The following is a 22,034-nucleotide window of genomic DNA, read 5'->3' as shown; positions in this document are numbered from 1 at the left end:
TTCCCATCCCATGGGAGGTCTTGTGGCCATTCACAGAGATTGGATTCGTTGCTAAGTGATTTTCTTTCTTTACCAGCCTGAGTCGAACTGTGGGCCCCACAGGTCCTTTCTTCCCTTCGTGCTTACCTGGAACGCTCCTGAACACAGCCACCTACGCTCAAGCTTTGTCACATGTTGCTTCATTGAAAGGTAAGTAGAGGGATACTTATGAGGGTTTGGCTATCCTCATCAGGGTGGAGTTGGTTAGGGTCCATCCAAGTGAACTTCTTTTGTTATGATTCTAGGTGTGGCATCCTATCCCTCTTCAGAATTTAAGGCATGCTTTGCCAGCATATATGATTATAGCTGTTGGTATTATTAAAAGCCAGTTTATTATTATTTTATAATCCAGTAATTCATTAGGCACCAGCCTATTCAGATACCCCAGCAGAGCACTCCACATTGCTTTTTTATGATAGACCACTTTTTACAAAAAATAGCAATTGAAGGTTTACAGAGCACTTTTCTCACAACAACTCTCAGCAGAAGATAGTGCAGTGATTTTTATTCCCATTTTATAGATGAGGAAACTGAGCTGAGAATCTGAGTAACTTGAGTCACAGGGCTAAGGCTAGTAGTTATTGGAGTCAGCATTTAAATCTGGTCTAATCATTCCAGAACCAAGGCCTTTTCTATTTCTGTTTCTTACTATTATTTTACATTTCTGTTACTATCCTTGTCATTGAGCTTCCAGTCAACCTTGTGAGATAAGCAGGACAGATATTGTTACCCTCATTTAACAGATGCTCAGAGAGTTTAAATGCCTTCCAGCCCCATAGCTATTATAAAGCGTTTGGATTAGAACCCAGGCCTTTCATATCCTTGAATGGGTTTCTCTACCACAGACCACTCCAATTTTTAGTTTAGTCTCTATCATCCATCATCCCTAGCCACAGCTTATCCCCCCAGACTCCTAGGCCCCACTCTAGTATGATAGAATTTGTCAACCTCATCTGATATGACCATACCTTCTTTACCTGAGGGGCAGATGGGTAGCACAGTGGATAGAACACTGGCCCTGGAGTTGGGAGGACCTGAGTTCAAATCTCACCTCAGACATTTACTAGCTGTGTGACCCTGGGCAAATCCCTTAACCCCAATTGCCTCGGACATCTTTGTATATGTTGCCACTGGACCCAAGTGGCTCTGGAGGAGAAAGTGAGACTGGTGACTTTGCACAGCCCTCCCTCACTTAAATCCAATTCACTGCAAATCATGACATCACCTCCCAAAGTCATGGTCCTCTTTGAGAAGGAAGGACAAACAGCTACCTTCCTTACCTACTGGTTTTCTGACATGCCCCTGAGCATTTCTCAAAGGTAGCCTCTTCTTTAGAAAATAACATATTTTGGGGGCAGCTAGGTGATTCAATGGATAGAGCCCCAGCCCTGGAGTCAGAAGGACCTGAGTTCAAGTCTGGCCTCAGACACTTGACACTTACTAGCTGTGTGACCCTGGGCAAGTCACTTAAACCCAATTTCTTCACCAAAAGAAGAAGAAGAAGAAGAAGAAGAAGAAGAAGAAAATAGCATATCTTCTTCTGACAAAACATTGTCTACTCTTTGCTCATTCCTTTGAAAGGTTCCCGACCTATAAAAGATTCAGTTTATAGGTTTTGAGGCATCACAGTTTTGAAAATAGGATGCGTGTATCTAGTGACTGTTACTGTTACCAGAAAGGCAGTGTTTGTGACCAGACTGGCTCTGAGGTGTGTGTGTGTGTGTGTGTGTGTGTGTGTGTGTGTGTGTGTGTTAAAATTCCTTAATAAATTTCAGACACATGGGAAAGCAGTCGGGAAGTGATGCATGAGGGTGTCACTTGGTGGTTACTGGATCAGCTTCCTGGCTATTTATGTCCTGCTCTTCTAGGTTCCTGGCCCCTGATTCAATTAATTTCATTTCACAGGACCATAAAAGCTAAAAATAATCTCAGGGGTCTTCTGGTGCATCCCCCTCAAGGAGGAGGAAACTGAGGACCAGGGATTTTAAGTGACTTGTCTAAGGTTACCCAGTAAGCATCAGAGGCAGGCTTTGAATACAACTTCTTTATCTCTAGAGCCAATGTTGTTTCCATTGTACCATGCAATTTAACAATTTTTCAGGTGCTTATGCTGTGTTGAGCAAATGACTCTGAATGAAAATGGTGTTGATATATAACCTTGATTCCATGCATAGGTCTTGTTCTTTGGGGATCAGGACTAGGGATTAGAGTTATAATTCCATTGGTTTAGAGAATTCCTAGGTGAGTGAAGTCCCTTGACCAATTTCCAAAGTCACATAGCCAGTGCATGTCAGAGGGAACAATAGAACGTTCCCCAGGCTTCCTGGCTTCAAGGCTGGCTTTCCTTACACTTTGCAAACTGTCTCTTTTGTTCTTTGGAGTAAATCTATACTGCTCTGTGGGACTGGCCCATGTCAGCGAGCTTTTTCTCTGCTTTTAATGCCCTTCAAGTATTTGAAGAGCTACTACCTGGAAAAGGAATTAGATTTGTTCTGCTTGGCCCCTGAGGACAGAATAAGGAGCAGTTGATGGAAGTTGCCAAGAGGCAGATTTAGACTCGGATACCAGGAAAAAACTTCCTAACAATGAGAGCTATCCAAAAATGGAATGGACTGAGGAGGTTGTGGGTTCCCCCTCACTGGAGATTTTAAAGTAAAAGTTAAATAGCCACTTGTTGGGGATGTTATAGAAGAAATTTATTTCAGGTAGAGGTTGGGTCAGACAGACACTGAGATACTTTCTGACAATGAAATTCACTCTGCTTGGCACATATTAGGTGCTTAATAAATGTTGATCGAATTGAATTGATTATTTATGCTTCTTCCACTTCTATGGGCCATGTGCTCTTATGCTTGGGCTGTCTCCTGCCTTTTTCCAAGTGAATAGGCTGCTACATTTATTAACACGAAAGTACTAAGGATTCAATGTTTAGCCCTCTTAGGGATGGCTGCAATTTTTTTTTTGGGGGGGGGTGAGGCAATTGGGCTTAAGTGACTTGCCAAGGGTCACATAGCTATTAAGTGTTAAGTGTCTGAGACCGAATTTGAACTCAGATCCTCCTAACTCCAGGGCTGGTGCTCTATCCACTGTGCCACCTAGCTGCCCCATGGCTGCCATTTTAAGAAAGAAATCTAGAGTAGGATTACTATTGATGAGTTTCTGGGTGGCAGGAGAAATTTTTGTGGGCAAAGAGGTCTTTCCAGATCCCCTACTACCTATACTGCCTCCCTACAAGGTTAGCTCTGCTCCTCAACAGGGAGCTTTCCTCCTGAATTGCATCTAGTTCATTTCAGACAAAAGATGGGCTAATCCTCTGTGGATTTTATTAGACCAGAGAAAGGGATGCATTTTATCTTATTCTTTTAAGTTGTTAATTTTTTAAAATTTAAAATTATTAGTTTTACAAGCATTTATTATCTTTTCTTCCCACTCATCCCAATTGAACAATTAAAATAAAAAGAAAACCCTCATAATAAATATACCTACGTCAGTAAAACAAATTCTCCCATTAGCCATGTCCAAAAATGAATGACGCATTATCTATTTTAGGTTCATAACCTATAGACACAGTGGATAGAATTCTGTCCAAATTTAATCTCAGACATTTTCTAGAGAGGTGACCTCGGGCAAGTCACTTAACTTTTGTTTGCCTCAGTTTCCTCATCCGTAAAATTGGGTAATAATAGCATGTACCTCCCACGGTTGTCATGAAAATCAAATGAGATAGTATCTATCAAGTGCTTAGCACATTGCCTTGGTACATAGTAAGCACATTATAAGTGTTAGCTATCATTATTATTACTATTGATTATTATTATTGGAGGTGGGTAGCAAGCTTCATCTTCAGTCCTCTGGACTCTTTTAAAAAATCATTGCATTGATTTGAATGTAAGTTGGGAAATCCAGATGAAAATGAGGCATAACGGACCCTCGGTCAGTGGCAATTTAGTGGAAAATTTAGACCAATACTTTGGAGGTCAGTCTATGGCAATGACTCCAGCATCTAAGGTCTTCATTCGAGCCATTGGGCAGGGGGCAATGGAATTTGGAGTTGGAATATCTGAGCTCAGGGCCCCCCACCCCCACTGTCATTTCCTAGTCATTTGAACTTGGGCAACCTATTTAACTTCACTGAATTTTAGTTTCCTTATAGATAAAATGGGGTTAAGAATACTGAAACTCCTCACCTCTCAGGGTCATTGTAGGGAAACAAATTAGATAAGTTTATAAAGTGCTTTGTAACCATAAGGCAAGATACAAAGGAGAGCTATTTTTATGCTTTATGATATTATAATAACATTGTCTATCATACTGGAATTATTACGTTCTTATTTTTAGCTATAGCCTTTCAAAAGGATGGTGACTGTACTTGGGATCAATGGATACCTCATATAGCCTTTGCCTGGCATAAATTCGACTATACAGTGGAGACTGCATTCACATAAGCAGAATAACACTCACCAGATGTTTCTGACTTGTAACTTATCCTTTGGACACTTACTGTGTCATGGTTAAGCATTTGCTACCAGGAAGTAACAGGTTTCAGGTGTGTTGTAGAAATGCACATTTGCAGACCACCAGTCATCTCTAGTGAAGGACAAGAGGGCATTTTCTTTAGTGGTAACAGATTTACTGATTTCAGTAGAGCCACATGGAGTGGAAGGGTTCACTAACACACTAGGGCATGAATTGGGGTGGTCAGGGAGGGAGCCTCAGGAGGGTTGTTTTTGTTTTTGTTTTTAGCAGATTTACCCTTCCTTTGTCTTAGGAACTGGGTCTGCTTTGACACCTGCTTTATCCTTCTTGATAAGTAAGCAGCTAGAGACTGGAAAAGGGACTGTGAGACATTTGGGGCTGTTGGGCGCAGATGGGCATAGAGATATGGGGTGAAGAGATATGGGGTGAGGGATACATCCTCTTCCCTTGGCCATCAGAGTCCTTGAAAGCTACACTATAAATGTCATGGGACCTAAGTAAGATAGATTGTTCTTGCAGGGGTTCCCAACTTTTTTCAGTTTTTGTCCCCTTGGTTTTCAGCTAACCTACCTGCACCTCCTCTTCATTATAAGAGGGAATAAATTCTAGCATTTACCATGTACAGACATTTAAGAAATAAAGAGATAAATCACTCTTTTTTTTATTATTCTTTTTTTTTTTTTTGTGAGGCAATTGGGGTTAAGTGACTTGCCCAGGGTCACACAGCTAGTAAGTGTTAAGTGTCTGAGGCCGGATTTGAACTCAGGTACTCCTGACTCCAGGGCTGGTGCTCTACCCACTGCGCCATCTAGCTGCCCCGATAAATCACTCTTAATAGTATAGTATAATTATTTACCAAATATTCCCCACATTCCTCAGACATGCTTCTTGTGCCTTCTGGGAGAGAAGTATGTGTATCCTGGGTTGGGTCCCCTTGGCCTTCCTCGCTGAATAAAAGCATCAGGGATAGGGTTGAAGCAAAAGCCTGAGACTTTTTTAAACTGATATTTAATTAGTGTTCTGTAAGTTGGAAAAAAGTAGGCTCACTGTAAATTTAAATGGCAACATATATGTATAGACTTTGTGTTATCTGGGCAGACCCCTGGCAAAATTGGGGATATTCAGAATCATGAAATCTTAGCATGGAAGGGAATTTAAGAGATTAGCTAGTTCAGTCTTCTAATTTTACAGATAAGGAAAATGAGGTCCAGTGAGGGGAAATGACTTATTGACCTCAGTAGGGTTTGATTTCCCTTAGTTCACATCCCAAATGAAGCGCTTTAGGCATTTGCCCAAGGTTATTAGCCTGGGATGTTTTTCATCTCTTTTTGCTATGTCCTTTTGTTTAATGTATGACCTTTCCTTGGGGTGTTTGCTTTTTTTTTTTTTTTAAGAGAATGCCTGGGATAGTCAGGACTTAACCCAAAGGAAAAATCTCTAATGTAAACATTTTTTATTCCCTGGCAGGGAGGGCATGGAGGGGGATGGCGCTTACCATTGCCCCCCTCACCCACTAGTCACACTTTGTAGGGCTGTTTTGTATGGGTTGGCATGTGTGTTTGTACAATCAGAATATTAAAGACTCCTAAAACCAGATGAGAGATTATTCTAATTTAGAGAAAATGGAGTCAGGTGATTTTTGTAAAGGTGAGGACAGGGATATTTCAACAGGAAGCCAAACTCAGTCTTTGAAAAAGGGGAAGGGAAAAGGGAATAAGTATTTATATAGTACCTACTATGTGCTAGATTACAAATACTATCTCAGGTTTTGAGGAGAGATTTGTTAGAAGTCAGGACTGGATACTGTGTTCATCCTATGTGAAAGGCATCTAGGCACATTGAGCACAGAAGGAAAGTGGGGAATAGGTCAAGGGTGATAGAGTGCAGGGTCCTGTATCAGACTTCTGGGTCAAGAAGGACCATAGGTCAAGTGCTACCTTTGATGTCCCTGCTCCTGACTCTGTATAAAGTGATGACAACAACAACAACAAAACATTACTTTATAAGTTTGCAAAGTGTTTTACATAGTTTATCTTATTTGATCTTCACAAAACCCTGGGAATTTGGTGCTATTATTATCCCCATTTAACAGATGAGGAAACCAAGGCTGAAAAAAGGTTAAGTGACTCACCCAGGGTCATACAATCTGATGCAGCATTTGAACTCAGGTCTTCCTGACTCTAAATTCATCACTCTACCCACTTTTCCACTTAGCTATCTTTGGATCCCCCAAACTGGGCATATGCTTAGAATTTATCAAGAATATAAGAAGGACTCTGAGTTTTTTTAAAAAAGGGAAAGAACACTGTTTTCCATCCTTTACAACTCAACTCAAATGCCACCTCCTCCAGGATCCCCTCTAGGTGATCATGATTTTTCTTCCCCTTGACTTTATGTGAACATTTTGCTTGTAACTCCGCTATGCTTTATATAATATAGTTATTTGTGCATATGCCCTATCTCACTAATAAGCTGTAAATTCTACGAGAATAGGGGCTATATCTGAACTACTACCAGGCACAGTACTTTACACATAGTAGGTGCTCACAAAAATGTTGAGCATGGTTTATATTGAAGTGGTCAAGGAGCTTGTACGATCCTGGTGTAGATGGTTATAAGGCAACATGAATACCACAACACTCATTAAATGCCCAATAGGTAGAAAAATAAATACCTACATTGTCCCTACCCTCATGGAGTTTATCATTTATTTTGGGGGAAGGAGATGATATGAACAGAGACAAATATAATTCAAGACAGGGAGTCATGGGGGCAAAAGAAATGTCTAAGGTGCTCTTGAGAAATACCAGGAGGAAGAGAACACTTATCGCTTCAGGGTCAGCCCCTGGCGAAGCTGGGAATATTCAGAATTATAAAGGGAACTTAGAGATCATCTTGTTCAGTCTTCTAATTTTACAGATAAGGAAAGTGAGGTCCTGGGAGGGGAAATGACTTATTGACCTTAGATCAGGAATCAGGAAAGATTTCATAGAGGAGGTTATGCCTGCAGAGATGAATCAGGCTTGACCCTGGGTAAAAGCATACAGTCAAGTAGACAATGGTCTGTCTTTGGTGCCCTTCCATTTTCTATTGCCATGTCCTTCTCAAGTTACTATTTGTGCACCACTGCACTCCCAAGTGCCTACTGACCCCAGTGTTAATTCTAAGAGTTAATACTTGGTACCTTAAATGCAGTACCGAATCCAGGCTGCTCATTTTGGGTTGCCCATCATTGTTCCATTCATTAAAATCTATCTTTCCTGTGTTTTGGTTTTAGCTAGGTGACTCAGTACATTAAAACTAAGATGTCCATATTGTCCTCCTAGGAACTTATGCCTTTTAAAAGGGGACTGGTAGAGATATCATGCCTTAATTCAAAAGGGGGATGTTCTGCTTTTGGGGGATTTCACACTGTGGTTGATTGTTGGGTTAGATATTAAAGAAGATGGATGGAAAGAAAGGGAGAAAATGTTTTTGTTTTTCCTCAATATTTTAAAAGATCTGCAGTTGTGCTTGTTTGAGTGCTCTCTTCGTTAATGAAGATTAAAATCCCATGAGACCTGCTCTCTATTGGCGTAACCTTTGAGAAGCCAGGGCCCAGTCTTTGTGTGGTGCCCCCAGGGGCATTACCTCCCCTCCTTTGCCTATGTGTTAAGGTGGACCTCATCATGCCATCCCACAAAGTTTCCCTGGGTTTGACTGTTAGAGATTGAAGAGGTCATGGGTTTGATAAGGCTGCAGCTAAAGCTGATTGGTGACTAAGAATGAGGGGCATCATGACCCAGAAGGCTAAAAACTTCTAGGGGAGGCACAGGGGTGCTACTGGCTAAATGACAAGATTGACAGTTAGCTGACCTACAGTGATCTGACTCATTGGGTGGGAAGTTGGACTCCTGCACTGGCACCAGCAAATAAACAGGGGGAAAAGATATCCACACAGATCAATCACTTATCTCCTTGGTGATTGTTTTCACATGTGCCCTGGAAACCTTAAAAAAAAAAACACTGGTGGAGTCCAAGAATTTCCGTGTGGTTGAAAATATATGAGCTTGGTAGTTATGCCCTAAATAACGTCCAAATATTTAATACTCAATTGTTTTGTGGTACTTGTGGGGTTTGCTCTGTCACTATTTTATTGCTCATTCTACCCACTTCCTCTCGTTCTCTCAGGCTTCCCCCAACAAGTAGGAATTCAATCCTTTTAACCTCTACTATACCTAAGAATAGTGAGAAGATTTTCCTAGTGCTTTATTTCAATGTCCAGAGCCAGATTTAATTTATAAACTATAATCCACATTCACTCATTCTTCCCTGGATTATTTCAGTTTCTCCTAATGGACTTCCTAACCAATTTTTACTCATGATGATGAGGATGATAATAATAATAGTTTCTATAATAGCACATTATCACTGACAGTAATGCTTCAAGGTATGCAAAGTATACTTTTTATACTTAATCTCATTTAATCCTCTCAATGATACTATGGGATAGAAGCTGTGGGTGTTGACACTCCCATTTTACAGAGGAGGAAACAAAGGCTCAGAGAAAGTTAGTGACTCACCTATAAGGTGGGTTACAGGACATAGCAAAAACCATGATGGACCCTGACTCAGGAATACCTGAGTTCAAATATAGCCATGAACATTTACTAGCTATGTGCCTCTGGGCAAGTCACTTAACTTCTGTCTCTGGTTTCTCATCTGTAAAATGAGGATAATAATTTCATCTATCTCTCAGGGTTGTTGTGAGGATCAAATGAGAAAATATTTGTAGAGTACTTGCTCTTGGTCACGCAAATATTAAAAGAAGATTTGAACCCAGGTCTTTTGATTCATAGTCCAATTCTCTCTCTCTCTCTCTCTCTCTCTCTCTCTCTCTCTCTCTTGTTTTTTTTTTTTTTTGGTGAGGCAATTGGGGTTAAGTGACTTGCCCAGGGTCACACAGCTAGTAAGTGTTAAGTGTCTGAGGCCAGATTTGAACTCAGGTCCTCCTGAATCCAGGTCCGGTGCTCTATCCACTGTGCCACCTAGCTGCCCCCCAATTCTCTTTTTATGGTACCAAATTGCCTTCCTAGATGGTTGGCCACCAATTTCACCTTGTGTTACACTGCTCACTTTGTACCAAGTGGCAGTACATGGGGGCTTCATCCTACCCTGGAAGTCCTATCCTGAGAAACTCCACCCACTGTTTTGATAGTACAGGAATTTGATCCTCCTCATTAGGAAGAGAGAGTATGACCTTGGGACAAGAAGGAGTTTGACCTTGGAGAAGTTCATAGATGTGACTTTGGTAATATAGGAGTTTCTTCCAACCTTCATGATAGACCTTCCCAACTTCACCTTCTTCCTCTCTTTAATTTCTCATTATAAGGGATTGAGATAAACTCAGGTAAAAAATCAAAGGATAAAACTCCAAGATGTAATGGGCTACCTGGCTTGAAGTAAATGTTTAAAGCCAGAGATTGAAAGGGATTTTTTTTCCATGAGTTTCACCACCATTTTTGCTAACTTTGGAATTTGGAATCATGTACTTGGTTTTAGGGTGGCTCCCTTTGTTATGAGCAAGCTCTGAATAGGCAGAGCTATCCCATGGTGCGAAGGGCAGGCTCTGGAGGTAATAATTTCCCTCTCACTGGAGGTTTTTATTATTCTGTAGGAGATATGGGTTAGACTAAATGGCCTCAGAGGTGTCTTTTAAACTCTGTAAATATCTTAGATGGAATTAGGTCTTATTAACTTGAAGGAATGACTTTCTAATGTTGGGGCATTTTAGATGATGACTTCTTGTATTTACCAACACCTTTCTTCCAGTTACAATGCCATCCCTTTCCTTATGGAATAGACATACCTGATAGGAGCCTGGCAAAGGATCAGATGTCACTGAACCCCCTACAAAGGGGTAAGAAGTAGATGGGGATTGAGTCTTTGGGGAGCTTCCCACCCTCTCAGAGCCAGGAATCATGTCATGAGCATTTCAATGATTGATGTGGTGAAGATGATAGAGGAGAGATCTTGCCTTGTCCTACCTATCTACTCTAAAGGAACAAAAACCCCAAAGAGAACAGGCTTTGAAAAAAAAATACACAGCCAAAGCTTTCCAGATTAATAACAATTTTTTAAAGGCCATGAAAACACATTGACACCAACCTTAAGCAGTGAGATGTCGGTGAAGTAGAGCCACTCTTTTAGTGGTGTCAAAAGCTCCTGGAAGAGATAAACTCAACATCCTTCTTGTGTTTATATGACATAGAAGGCTTAATATTATTCCACATTTAATAGCAGGAAGAATCAAATTCAAGTCTATTGCTTAGTATAGAGCCTTGAATGGAATAGGCACTAGACCTTTCAGAGGCGGTTTCCTTAATTGTAAAATGAAAGGAGTTTTGGACTAGACAACCTCTAAGGTCTCTTCCAGGTTCTATTATTTAATATTCAAAGTAAAGCCAATGGAAAAATGACCTTTATTGTAAAGGCAGAGGGTGTCCTATTACATGTAGGTTTTTTTTTTTTTTTTTGACGGGGCAATGGGGGTTAAGTGACTTGCTCAGGGTCACACAGCTAGTAAGTGTCAAGTGTCTGAGGTCGGATTTGAACTCAGGTACTCCTGAATCCAGGGCGAGTGCTTTACCCACTGTGCCACCTAGCCGCCCCTATTGCATCTAGTTAATGGAATTTTTTTGTGTCAAAGAAATACAGGGAGGCTAATTGATACCCTTTAGGAGAAGAGACGTTACCACAACCCTCATTCATTAGTTAAGGATAGTATCAATGTATCTTCATGGCTTTGGTGTTTAGAGATTGACTTTAGTATTGACAAGTTGGAGTCCCCTTATGTTGGACATTCCCCAGATTTGGGAGGTGGGGCATGAGGGACCACAGAGCATATTTTGAGGGACAGATTAGATAGGTTGGAAATCTGGGATGATTCAGGCTATTGGAACCCCAGGCTATAGATACTCTTCCAAGTCCCTTCAAAGTATTCAGAATTAAGAATAACACTAATAATAATTCCTATGCATACAATAATTTTTAGTTTATTAAACTTTCTTCTTATAACAACCCCATGAAACAAATAGTATTATTCCCACTTTACAGATGAGGAAAACTGAGTTTAAGTTACTTCTGGTCACACAACTAGTAAGTGTCAGAGCTAGCATTTAAATCTAGGTTCTTAACTATCAGTACAATATATTTTCACTGCACCAAGTCCTTTATTATTTTATTATACTGCTTTTAGCAAGGACTAATGCCTGTGGAAAAAATCCCATAATGCTTCTTGCTGGTGCTTTTATAGTCCATTCTCTAATTCCTTGCTAATGGAGGTGAACAGTAAGTAGTACAGAAAATTCAGTAGCACAGAGAATCCAAAAGTCATTTCTGTTTGACTTTGGAATCCATGATGAAACACCCGTCCAACAGAACTGGAACCCTCGATTTTGTCTTTCTTAGAATAATTTGATTAATTTGCATTCTCTGGTGAATGTCAACTGAGGCAGTTGTGGTCCTGTGGAAAGAGTACTGAATTTGGAATCTCAGACCTGAATTCAAACTCCAGCTTTATCACTTATTGCCTTTGTGAGTCTGGGCAGGGTATTTAACTTCTCTGGCCCTCAGTTTCCTCATCTGTAAAGTGAAGGGTTGAACTAGATGATCTCTAAGGTCTGTTCTAGTTCCCAGCCCATAATCCTATGAACAAGTCATATGGTCCATTAGCATTCAAAGAACAGGACAAGGGCATTGTGGATAATCCAGAAAGTATTTAATGTGTGCCTAACTGACCCTTGACTATGTAAGGTCCAGTTTCAGGCCCTGATAGGCATCAAAGAAGAAAGCACTTCCGTCATTGGCTCACACTTTCCCTTTCTGATGCTACTTATCCTCAGAAATTACTGAACCCATTAGGGCATGCCACTTGGAAACTTTATCTTTCTCAGTTTGGGAGTACCCTGGCAGACTTAAAGAATCTAGACTGGCTATGGTAACAGCCGTCAAGAACAAGACTGAACCTATTCTGAAGTCTAACCAGTTGCTCTTAACATTTTGTCTTTCCCCTCCCACCCTCATGTTCTTCCTCAGCCTGGGAGACCAAACTGTTTCCTGGTGGAAATCAGCTAAGGGTCATTTCAATTGACAAAGATTGCTAAGTGGATATAGGAAACTCTCTTTTCCTAGGGGCTGATTGTACTTGCTCAGGGAACTTTTCACTTGGGACCTTTAAGAAGCAAGGTAGAATAGTAGATAGAATTCAGGGTCAGGAAATCCAGGGTTCAAATTCCACCTGAGATACTGGCTATGTGACTCTGGGCAAATCTCTTAGCCTTTCTGTGACTCAGTTTCCTCATCTGTAAAAATAATAGCACTTACTTCCCAGGATTGTTGGCAGGATAAAATAAAAGAACCTGAGACTCTTAACAAATCTTAAAATACTCGAACAAAGTCAACCATTGTTACTCTTGCTTCATTAGTTTTTCCCTCTGAGCAATCTATCCCAATAGGGCTGGGTTGGCACATAACTAGACATTTAAAGGGAGACTCGAGATCAGTGTAATTTCGAACCTTTAGTTGCCATGGCCAATTCAGAGAGACTGTCTCTGCGGAGGAGAACTGAGGCAATTGTCTAGCCAAGTGAAACCATTCAAATACTTATGTAAGAAATATTCAAATAGTTGAGACCAAGATATGTATTCTTTTATTTAATTATGCAGAAAATTCTCTCAGTTTTCCATTTTTGCTTTGTCTGGGTAGGCACAGCCTTCATCTAACCATATTCTTTTCTTTTCTTTTTTTTGTTTTTGTTTTGTTTTTGTTTTTTGCAGGGCAATGGGGGTTAAGTGACTTGCCCAGGGTCACACAGCTAGTAAGTGTCAAGTGTCTGAGGCCGGATTTGAACTCAGGTACTCCTGAATCCAGGGCCGGTGCTTTATTCACTGCGCCACCTAGCCACCCCCCTAACCATATTATTTTCAAAGGGGGAACTCTCAAATCTGATATGACTCTCAAGTATCTGGGGTCTGTATCCTGCAGAGGAAAATTGACCATTCTATGAACAAGATCTTCAAGCGATGAGGAATAGTTGACAACATTTCTAGAAGCAGATTTCTCTACACTCTGCTTCCTGCCTTGACTTGAATTCTAGTGTCTGTTATTCAATAAATCAGATTGTGGAACCATAGAATCCCAGAATTTTAGAATTTTGAAAGGAATAAGAGGTCAGCTAATCCAACCCAAACCCCCAAAAGGATTCTCCTCTGTAATATAGATCAATATACCTCCTCCTAAGCTAACCTATTCCACTTTCTGATAAGTTTTTTCCTCATATGCTACCCATTGTGGCTTGATGAAGCTTTTTCCTGAAATGATTGAGATTATTTTTCTTTCTTTGTGACTCGACAGCTGTTGCCTATACTTTTTCACATCTGTAGGTGGTACAGAGGATAGACCATGGGGTTCAAAGCCAGGAAGACCTTCCTCAGACACTTAACTAGAAGTGAGAACCTGAGCAAGTGACTTAGTCTCTTTCAGCCTCGATTTCTTCATTTGTAAAATGAGGATAATAACAACACCGACCTTCTGGGTTTGTGACGATCAAATGAGTTAACATTAATGCTAGCTGCTATTATTCTTAGTTATGTCCCACTGCCAATCCAAAGAAGGAGAAATATCCCTTTCTGAGGGCCAGACCTTTTGTCTGTCTTCTATACTTTTTGGGTTCTCTCCCCTTCTCTTGATCTGTATCCAACCAAAAGAGATGAACTTTTCCCTCACTGATGCTTTTAAACAGGTAGGTCTCAGAAATTGGCTCCCTAAATTTGGCACGTGGAGTCTCATGATTACATTATTTTGTTATTGAACCTTTCATGGAAACACTCAAATAAAGACAAGATGCTAGCCTCTGCTATGTTGATGCTTTGAGTAACAATGATGTGTGCCCAGAGGGAAAAAAGGCATTTGAAGCACAAAGAATTTTCCAAACACTGCCTTAATGGATGGCACCGTGTGCACAATTCATTAATACGGAGGAGGTTATTAATGGGCATAAACAGGGATCTCTGGTTTGGAGTGGAAGTGCTTGGCCACAGGGCAAGTGAGAGCTGAAGTGAAGGCTGCTTCCAGAAGAAGCTTTCTGCCTCTTACATTTAGTCTCAGCTTCCTCTAACCTGTGATCCATAGTGCAGAGGATAAGGAGGAAAATAATTACAGTTACCAGGGAATGACTTTCATAATTCACTCCTGGCTCCACTTCTTGTGAGTTATAGCCCCTATTCTCCCTCCATTTGTGGAGCACTGCTGTGCCATTGATAGAAAAGGGCTAACACGTCATATATCAAAGCCCATCTCTCCCAAGCAGATGGATAGGCAGTTTGCCTGGGTCTCTTGCTGTCACGGTGCGGCTGTGAGCATTTTATGGGGACTTCATCACATGGTGTCAGATGCAGATATAGAGATGTTGCTGGATGGAAAAAACTGAAGCAATGCATGAAGGGAGCAGAAAATGGAAGTGGGATGTTTCAAGGCCCTTCTCAATAGAATTATGATAGCTGATTTTAATATTTCACTGTATACAATTTTATTTGATCCTCACAACAGTGCTGTGAGGTAGGTAGCTCAAGTGCAATTATTTTCAGTTTTAAAAAGAAGGAAGAGGCTCAGAGGGGTTGCCCAAGGTCACATGATTTCTCAATGGCAAAGCCAATGTTTACACCCAGGGTACCTGACTCCTAAGTTCAATGCTCTTCCCATCACACTATGTGGGATTGGATCTGGTCCTATGTGTTCTCTTAAAAATGAATAAATGAATGGAAAAACTCCAGCATTTTTTTTTTCGGTAAGGCAATTGGGGTTAAGTGACTTGCCCAGGGTCACACAGCTAGTAAGTGTTAAGTGTCTGAGGCCGGATTTGAACTCAGGTACTCCTGAATCCAGGGCAGGTGCTTTATCCACTGTGCCACCTAGCTGCCCCAAAACTCCAGCATTTTTAAAAGTGCTCGGTCGGTCGTGCAGTAGATAGAACGTTGGCTCTGGAGTCAAGAAGACCTGAATAATTCAAATCTGGCCTCAGGTTTGAACTAGCTATGTGACCCTAGGCAAGTCACTTAACCCTGTTTGCCTCAGTTTCCTTGTCTGTAAAATGAGCTGGAGAAGGAAATGGCAAACCACTTGAGTATCTCTGGCAAGAAAACCCCGAATTGGGGTCACAGAGAGTTGGGCACCACTGAACAACAACAAGAAGGTGTTAAATGCTCAGGTATTGGAAAAAAAAAAAGTTGTCCTCAATGAGTTTACATTCTAATGGGGGAGATAGTCCATTTGCGAGCATATGTTTTGTCTTAGAAAGTTGGGATGCTGAGTGGAGCCACAGGAGAAGTAGCTTGATTCCATCTAATCCAGGAGATTTGGGCTATTTCATTTTCATGAATCATGATAGAATTGATTGGATTTTGGTCTCAGAATTGGGAATAAGGAGCAGGGCAGGCCAAGGATAGGAAGCAGTGGCTTGGTGCTTGGTGAAGAATTGTTGGCTAGGAAGTGAGGTGAAGCTGGCTGGAGCTGGGCCTACATGGAGAGGATGACTGAGGCAACAACTCATCAGGACAGCAGGGCACTAGGATAGGAGTTTTGCAGATGAGGCATTAAGTCCTACAGGCCTTGGTTTCTGCTCCCGGCAGCAGGGCAGCCCATCGATATTTTTCCAGGGAGTGTGCTTTGTATAAAAAGGGAAAAAGAATCAGTTGGACTGAATGTTACAGACCCACCCACACTAGGAGAAAAACACATTGCTGGCACTATCATTGAATCTGCTTTTGATTCAATAAATGTTTATCAAGTTCCTATTTTGAAGAAGGCACTGTGTTAGGTGTTGGTTGATAAAAGACACAAGTCAAGACACAAGTTCCCATTTCCAAGGAGCTCATGTTCTTTTTTTTTTTGGGCGGGGCAATGAAGGTTAAGTGACTTGTCCAAGGTCACACAGTTAGTAAGTGTCAAGTGTCTGAGGCTGGATTTGAACTCAGGTCCTCCTGAATCCAGGGCTGGTGCTTTACCTACTGCGCCACCTAGCTGCCCCTGGAGCTCATGTTCTACATGGAAATGAATAAATTCAAGATGATTTAAGGAGGGAGAAATCATTAGCAACCATAGGCATCTGGAAAGGCTTCATGGAGGAGTTGACACCTTAGCTGAGCCTTCAAGGAATCCCAGTAACCTAAGAGGTAGAGGTGAGGAACAAGTAAATTGTAGGCTTGGGCAAGAGAGTGGGAGTTGATGCAACAACCAGGAGGCCAATTTGGAAGGAATGAAGAGTGGGTGAAAGGATGTGATAAAATAAGTCTGCAAAACCTGAAGAGATCTTGTTTAGACATGTGGTTAGAAGATATTTTGTCAGCTGCGTGGAGGATGGATTATAGGAGAAAGGGACTGGAAACAGGGAGACCATTCAGGAGGCTATTAAATGGTTCAGTTGAGAGGAGATGAACACCTGAACTAGGGTGGCTGTAATGTAAGTGGAGAGGAGGGAATGACTGCAAAAGGTATCGTGGAGTAGAATTGACAAAACTTGGCAACTGAATGGAAATGGAGGGCTTGGGTGGCAATGGAAAGAGTTAAAGATGACAGATTTCAAAACTGGGCAATTAAAGGGATGGTGCTACTTTCTTTCCTTTTCTTTTTTTTTTTTTGCAGGGCAATGAGGGTTAAGTGACTTGCCCAGAGTCACACAGCTAGTAAGTGTCAAGTGTCTGAGGCCGGATTTGAACTCAGGTACTCCTGAATCCAGGGCCTATGCTTTATCCACTGTGCTACCTAGCCGCCCGATGGTGCTACTTTCAAAAGAGACTGGAAGTCTGGAGGAGAGGCAGATTTAGGTGGAAGATAATGAATTCTGTCTTGGACATATTAAGTTTAAGATGCCTATGGGCCATCTATGTGGAAGTATCTTGCTCAGTAAAATAAGGGGGGTTGCACTAGTTGACCTCTCAGCTTCCTTCCAATCTAAATCTATGGCAGAGATCAGTGCTGAACACATAGATAAGGGAGTCACCTGCATGGAAATGGCAATTGAATTGATAGGAAATGATATGGTCATTAGAAATAGTGGAGAGAGAGAGAAGAGGGCCTAGGACAGAGGACTCATGATGATTCAATAAAAGGATTCTGAAGACTGATTAGATCAGTGGAGAACCAGGAAAGAAGCATGTGAAAGGGGGTTATCAAAATGTTCAAAGGTGGAGAGACAAGAGAAAGGCCAGTACACTCAGCAATCAACACATCTAAGAAATTGTTGGTATGAGAGAAGTTTCAGTTGATGGTGGAGGTCTAAGTGAGATTGTGAAGGATGAGGAAGAAGGTTTGGTTTTCTTAGACTGGCTTAGAAGCTAGGCATATCTCCTTATTTAGTTATTGCCTCTTCCACAAAATACTAACTTTCTTCTTTCTGAAGCAGCCTTCAGACTTTCAAGGGCACAATTAAATCTTCAGCATATAAAGTCAACAATGTACATTACCTCGTATTATGTGGTATGGTGGAAAAGAGTGTTGAATTTGGGGTCAAAGGACCTGCCACTTTACTTGTGTGTCTCTGGGTGAGTCACTTAAATTCTCTTGTCAGGTCAGCTAGGTGGTGCAGTGGATAAATCACTGGCCCTGGATTCAGGAGGACCTGAGTTCAAATTTGACCTCAGACACTTGACACTTAATAGCTGTGTGACTCTGGGCAAGTCACTTAACCCTCATTGATTGCAAACAAACCAAAACAAAACAAACCCTATCTTGTCTTCAGTTTCTTCGACTGTAAAATGAGATTGGAATAGCGGGCCTTTAAGATATTTTCTAGCATGAAATCCATGAATATGACAGTAGAATTCCTAATACTAATAAGGACAATACTAACACTTATCACTTATATAGTGCTCTAAGTTACATAAAACACTTTATAAATATTATCTTTTATTCTTATAACTTCCCTGGGAAGTAGGTGTTATTGTTATTTGCATTTAACAGAGGAAGAAACTGAGGCAGACAAAAGTTAAGTAACTTGACCAGAGTCATATAGCTTTTAAGTGTTTGAGGTCATATTTGAACTCAGGTCTTTCCTGACTCCAGGTCCAGGGCTTTAATTACAGGCACACCTAGCTGCCTGGGTGACAACTTATGCCTTCAAGGATATCTGAGTAGGTTATAGAGGCAGCTAGATGACTCAGTGGATAGGGAACCAGGTCTGGAGGAAGCAAGACTTCAGTTTAAATATGGCCTCAGACACTTACTAGCTAGGTAAATCATTTAACTTCTGGTTTCCTCTGTTTCCTTATATATAAAATGGGGATAATGAGAGCACCTATCTCCCAGGGTTGTTGTAAGGATTAAATGAGATAACAGTTGTGAAGCACTTAGCCCAGTGTCTGGTACATAATAAGTTCTATATAAATGTTAGCTATTATAATCATCATCATTATTATTCAGTCATAGTATAAATCGCCATTATTTGGATAAATAGGTTCATACATTCCTATGGGGCCAGTTGGCTCAGTTGGTTGGAAGTCAAAAAGGTGACCAGAAGCTGAGTAGACTAGATTTGTGGGCTCAGTCTTCACCAGGAGGTTTTAGCTAGATTGACACAAATCTATTCTAGTCCCAAACAATCTGAAACTCGTGTCCTACTGATGATAAATTAACAGTGTCATCTGTGTATATGAGAAAAGGACTGAAGCCCATAACATGTCAGAACTCAAAGGAAACTTAGAGATTCTCCAGGTTATCTTCTAGGCACCCATTGGCTATTTTATCAATGAGGACACAGGCCCAGGGAGAACTGAAGTGACTTACTCAAGGTGACCGAGCCAGTACTAGATAGAACCCAGGATCTTTCCACCATTACCCCTACCCTTGCCTCCAGTTATCCTGTTTATAGAAATCTTTACAGGAAACTTGGTGGGATTATTCAGCTTTCAAAACCCCATTTCCCTCTCCATAAGCCATTTCCTATGGGCACTGATGTATTTGCCCTTCCTACTAATCAATGGGGCACTGGAAAGTGTGGAGCTGAGCCTGGCAGATTTCTTGTGTGTATTCGGAGATGGAGGAGGATCTCAGTTATTTTTTGAGAGTGCTGGTTTGAGGTAGGGAATGTTGCAGCTTGTGGATGGTTTGATGAGATCTAACTGTAATATATTTGACCTATCAGACAGATAAGAATGTTCCGGCATTGCCAGAGAAACACTCTGCCCCCTCTGGATATCAATGTCCTTTCTCTTAACTGTAACTAACTATTGTTTAGATAGGACATGTAAAGATGGGACTATGTAGAACCGTAATAACCTAACTCTTCTGGCATAAGGTTATGTTGTGTACAAGCAGCATATGTTTTTATAAACAACTTTTACATTCTGTAGAAGCATGTTTATGTACACATGGGCTGGGCAGACACACAGTATTCCTGGTCAATCCAGTAAATGTTTTTTTTTTGGCATTCTGACATCTGGCTGATTCACCAAATGCTTCATCTTGCAATCAATTGCTGGGGTGTCTAGCAGATACAGTTTTGCTCCTAAATGAGTGAAAAGAATTGAAAAACAAAACAAAAACAAAAAAGCCAAATTGGCTGACAGATACAAGTGACTTTGACTTTTGTTTATTGGAAAATTAAGTTAACTTTGTCATGGCATCCCAAAATCTGTGGTTGAAAATATTTTGGGCTTTCTTGAACATTCCCACCCAAACATTGCTTTCTGTGAATTGAAGGAGAGTGGGGGTTGTGACTGAGAGAGAGAGAGAGAGAGAGAGAGAGAGAGAGAGAGAGAGAGAGAGAGAGAGAGAGAGATTAATTTTAAAAGAATTCTTGAGGTAAAAAGAAAAAGAAACTTTAAAAATCAAATAATTCAGTGCCGGCAACCTCACTTACCTGCTTTCTTCCACTTCATCTGAACATCAAGACAAGACAACTGTGCAAAAGAGTTCTATTTGTAACCAAAATTGTGGTTGAAGTGCCTTTGCAATTAAAATGTGCTATCGGCAGAGATAAGACAGAGCTAATTTAATTTTTCCTGTCAGTCTCTGTAGTAGATCAATTAAACTGCCAAGTAGATCAAATATTTCAGACTGTATTTATTACATTAAGTATTTATGTTCAGGCTGAGCCTTTAAAGCATGATGTCATATAGGAATGTAGGGGGTTTAGATCAATTCAGCAGAATTTGCTGTAACTTAATGGAAATCTAATTGTGTGTTTTAATTTAGTATCCAGGAGGTAGTATGTTCTCAAAACAAAACAATTCACCGACTGCTTTTGAATCGTAAGACTGGATCATTCTCCCCTTTCCAGACCCTTTTGGTGTTTGAATCTGTTGGCTGTGTGGGATGGAATAAATTTCATAGCTATTTTTAAAATGCATATGCCAGTCTATTAGGCAGACATTCTGCAAGTATTTGAAAGTCTTCAGAGCCTGTAGAAATGGGATCTGGGCAAAGCAGTTCATGGGTGAATGGTATATGATATGTCCAGATCTGCCCATTTGCTAGCTCAACAGTTATAGGTAATGCACAATTTAATGTCTGAGTAGAAGTCTTAAACTGATACTGAAGACTGATGCATATTTTATTCCTTACCAACCATTGAGGTACTCTTAATCCTAAAGGATAGAATCTATTCCCACTGCTCCACATGAGGTTAGAATAAAAAGTAGGGATTTTAAAAAGTTCTTACTGCTTTCCTATAGAAAGCAAATTTTGTAAATTCAAAGATGGCATGTGAAGATTTCATGTCCATTCTTTCTGCAAAATGAGCTGTTGGAATGAATAAGGTATTACTGTTAGAAGGAAGAGATTCATTCATTGGAGGAACAATTGTAGCCATGAAAGGAGATGTTGTATGATGGGCTTTGTGTTGTTTTAAGGACATAGTAGGGACCCATTTGATACCTGTGGAACTGAACTGAATTAAGAATGGAGACTAGGTCATAGAGTTTTGGGCTTCATTCCTTCTTCATCCACTTTTTAATTGTGTAGAAATTTGCTATTCTCAGTTTGGTCCTATAGATTTGGCTAAGGGGAAACAGACCCAAGATTGCATGCAGAGTAAGAGGAAGGTGAACTATTGTGACTTTAGTTTCACAGATTTTTTGTTACAAGTGAAAAAACGGGTCCCTTACCATTTGTGGCATGTGGTGCATCAAATAAATACTCTTCCTGTGTCATTTGACTTTTGGCTTAACAAAGCATACTGCTAAATCTGATGGCAACAAAAAAGTATACATGTGTATATATACTTTATACACACATATGTATGTATGTGTGTATATACATATGTATATATAAAGTATGTATTATATGATCATGAGAAGCTTTAGAAACCAATAAAAGGGTGAGTTTTAGGTTAGTTGACAAGTGTTTATTAAGTACTTACTATATGCCAGGCACTATGATAAATGCTATGGATTCCAAGAGAGGCCAAAAAAGTCCCCGTCCTCATGAATCTTACATTCTAATGGGAGAGGCAATATGCAAACAACTATGCACAAACAAAATATATG

At 40.6% G+C, this 22,034-nt stretch overlaps 1 protein-coding gene across 2 annotated transcripts in view; it reads left to right on the top strand.

The window, feature by feature from the left end:
- The window catches only part of DRGX (dorsal root ganglia homeobox), a 48,548-nt gene that overhangs the window by 10,070 nt on the left and 16,444 nt on the right, over window positions 1-22,034 (top strand). For both annotated transcript variants that reach the window (XM_043989341.1, XM_043989342.1), the window contains exon 5: window positions 77-189. In XM_043989341.1, coding sequence (XP_043845276.1) covers window positions 77-189 — 113 coding nt within the window. The remainder of the gene's footprint in view (window positions 1-76; window positions 190-22,034) is intronic.

Source organism: Dromiciops gliroides, chromosome 2 (genome assembly GCF_019393635.1).
Source record: "Dromiciops gliroides isolate mDroGli1 chromosome 2, mDroGli1.pri, whole genome shotgun sequence".
In the NCBI taxonomy this organism is placed as follows: Eukaryota; Metazoa; Chordata; class Mammalia; order Microbiotheria; family Microbiotheriidae; genus Dromiciops; species Dromiciops gliroides.
This window is presented reverse-complemented; position numbering and strand designations above follow the sequence as displayed.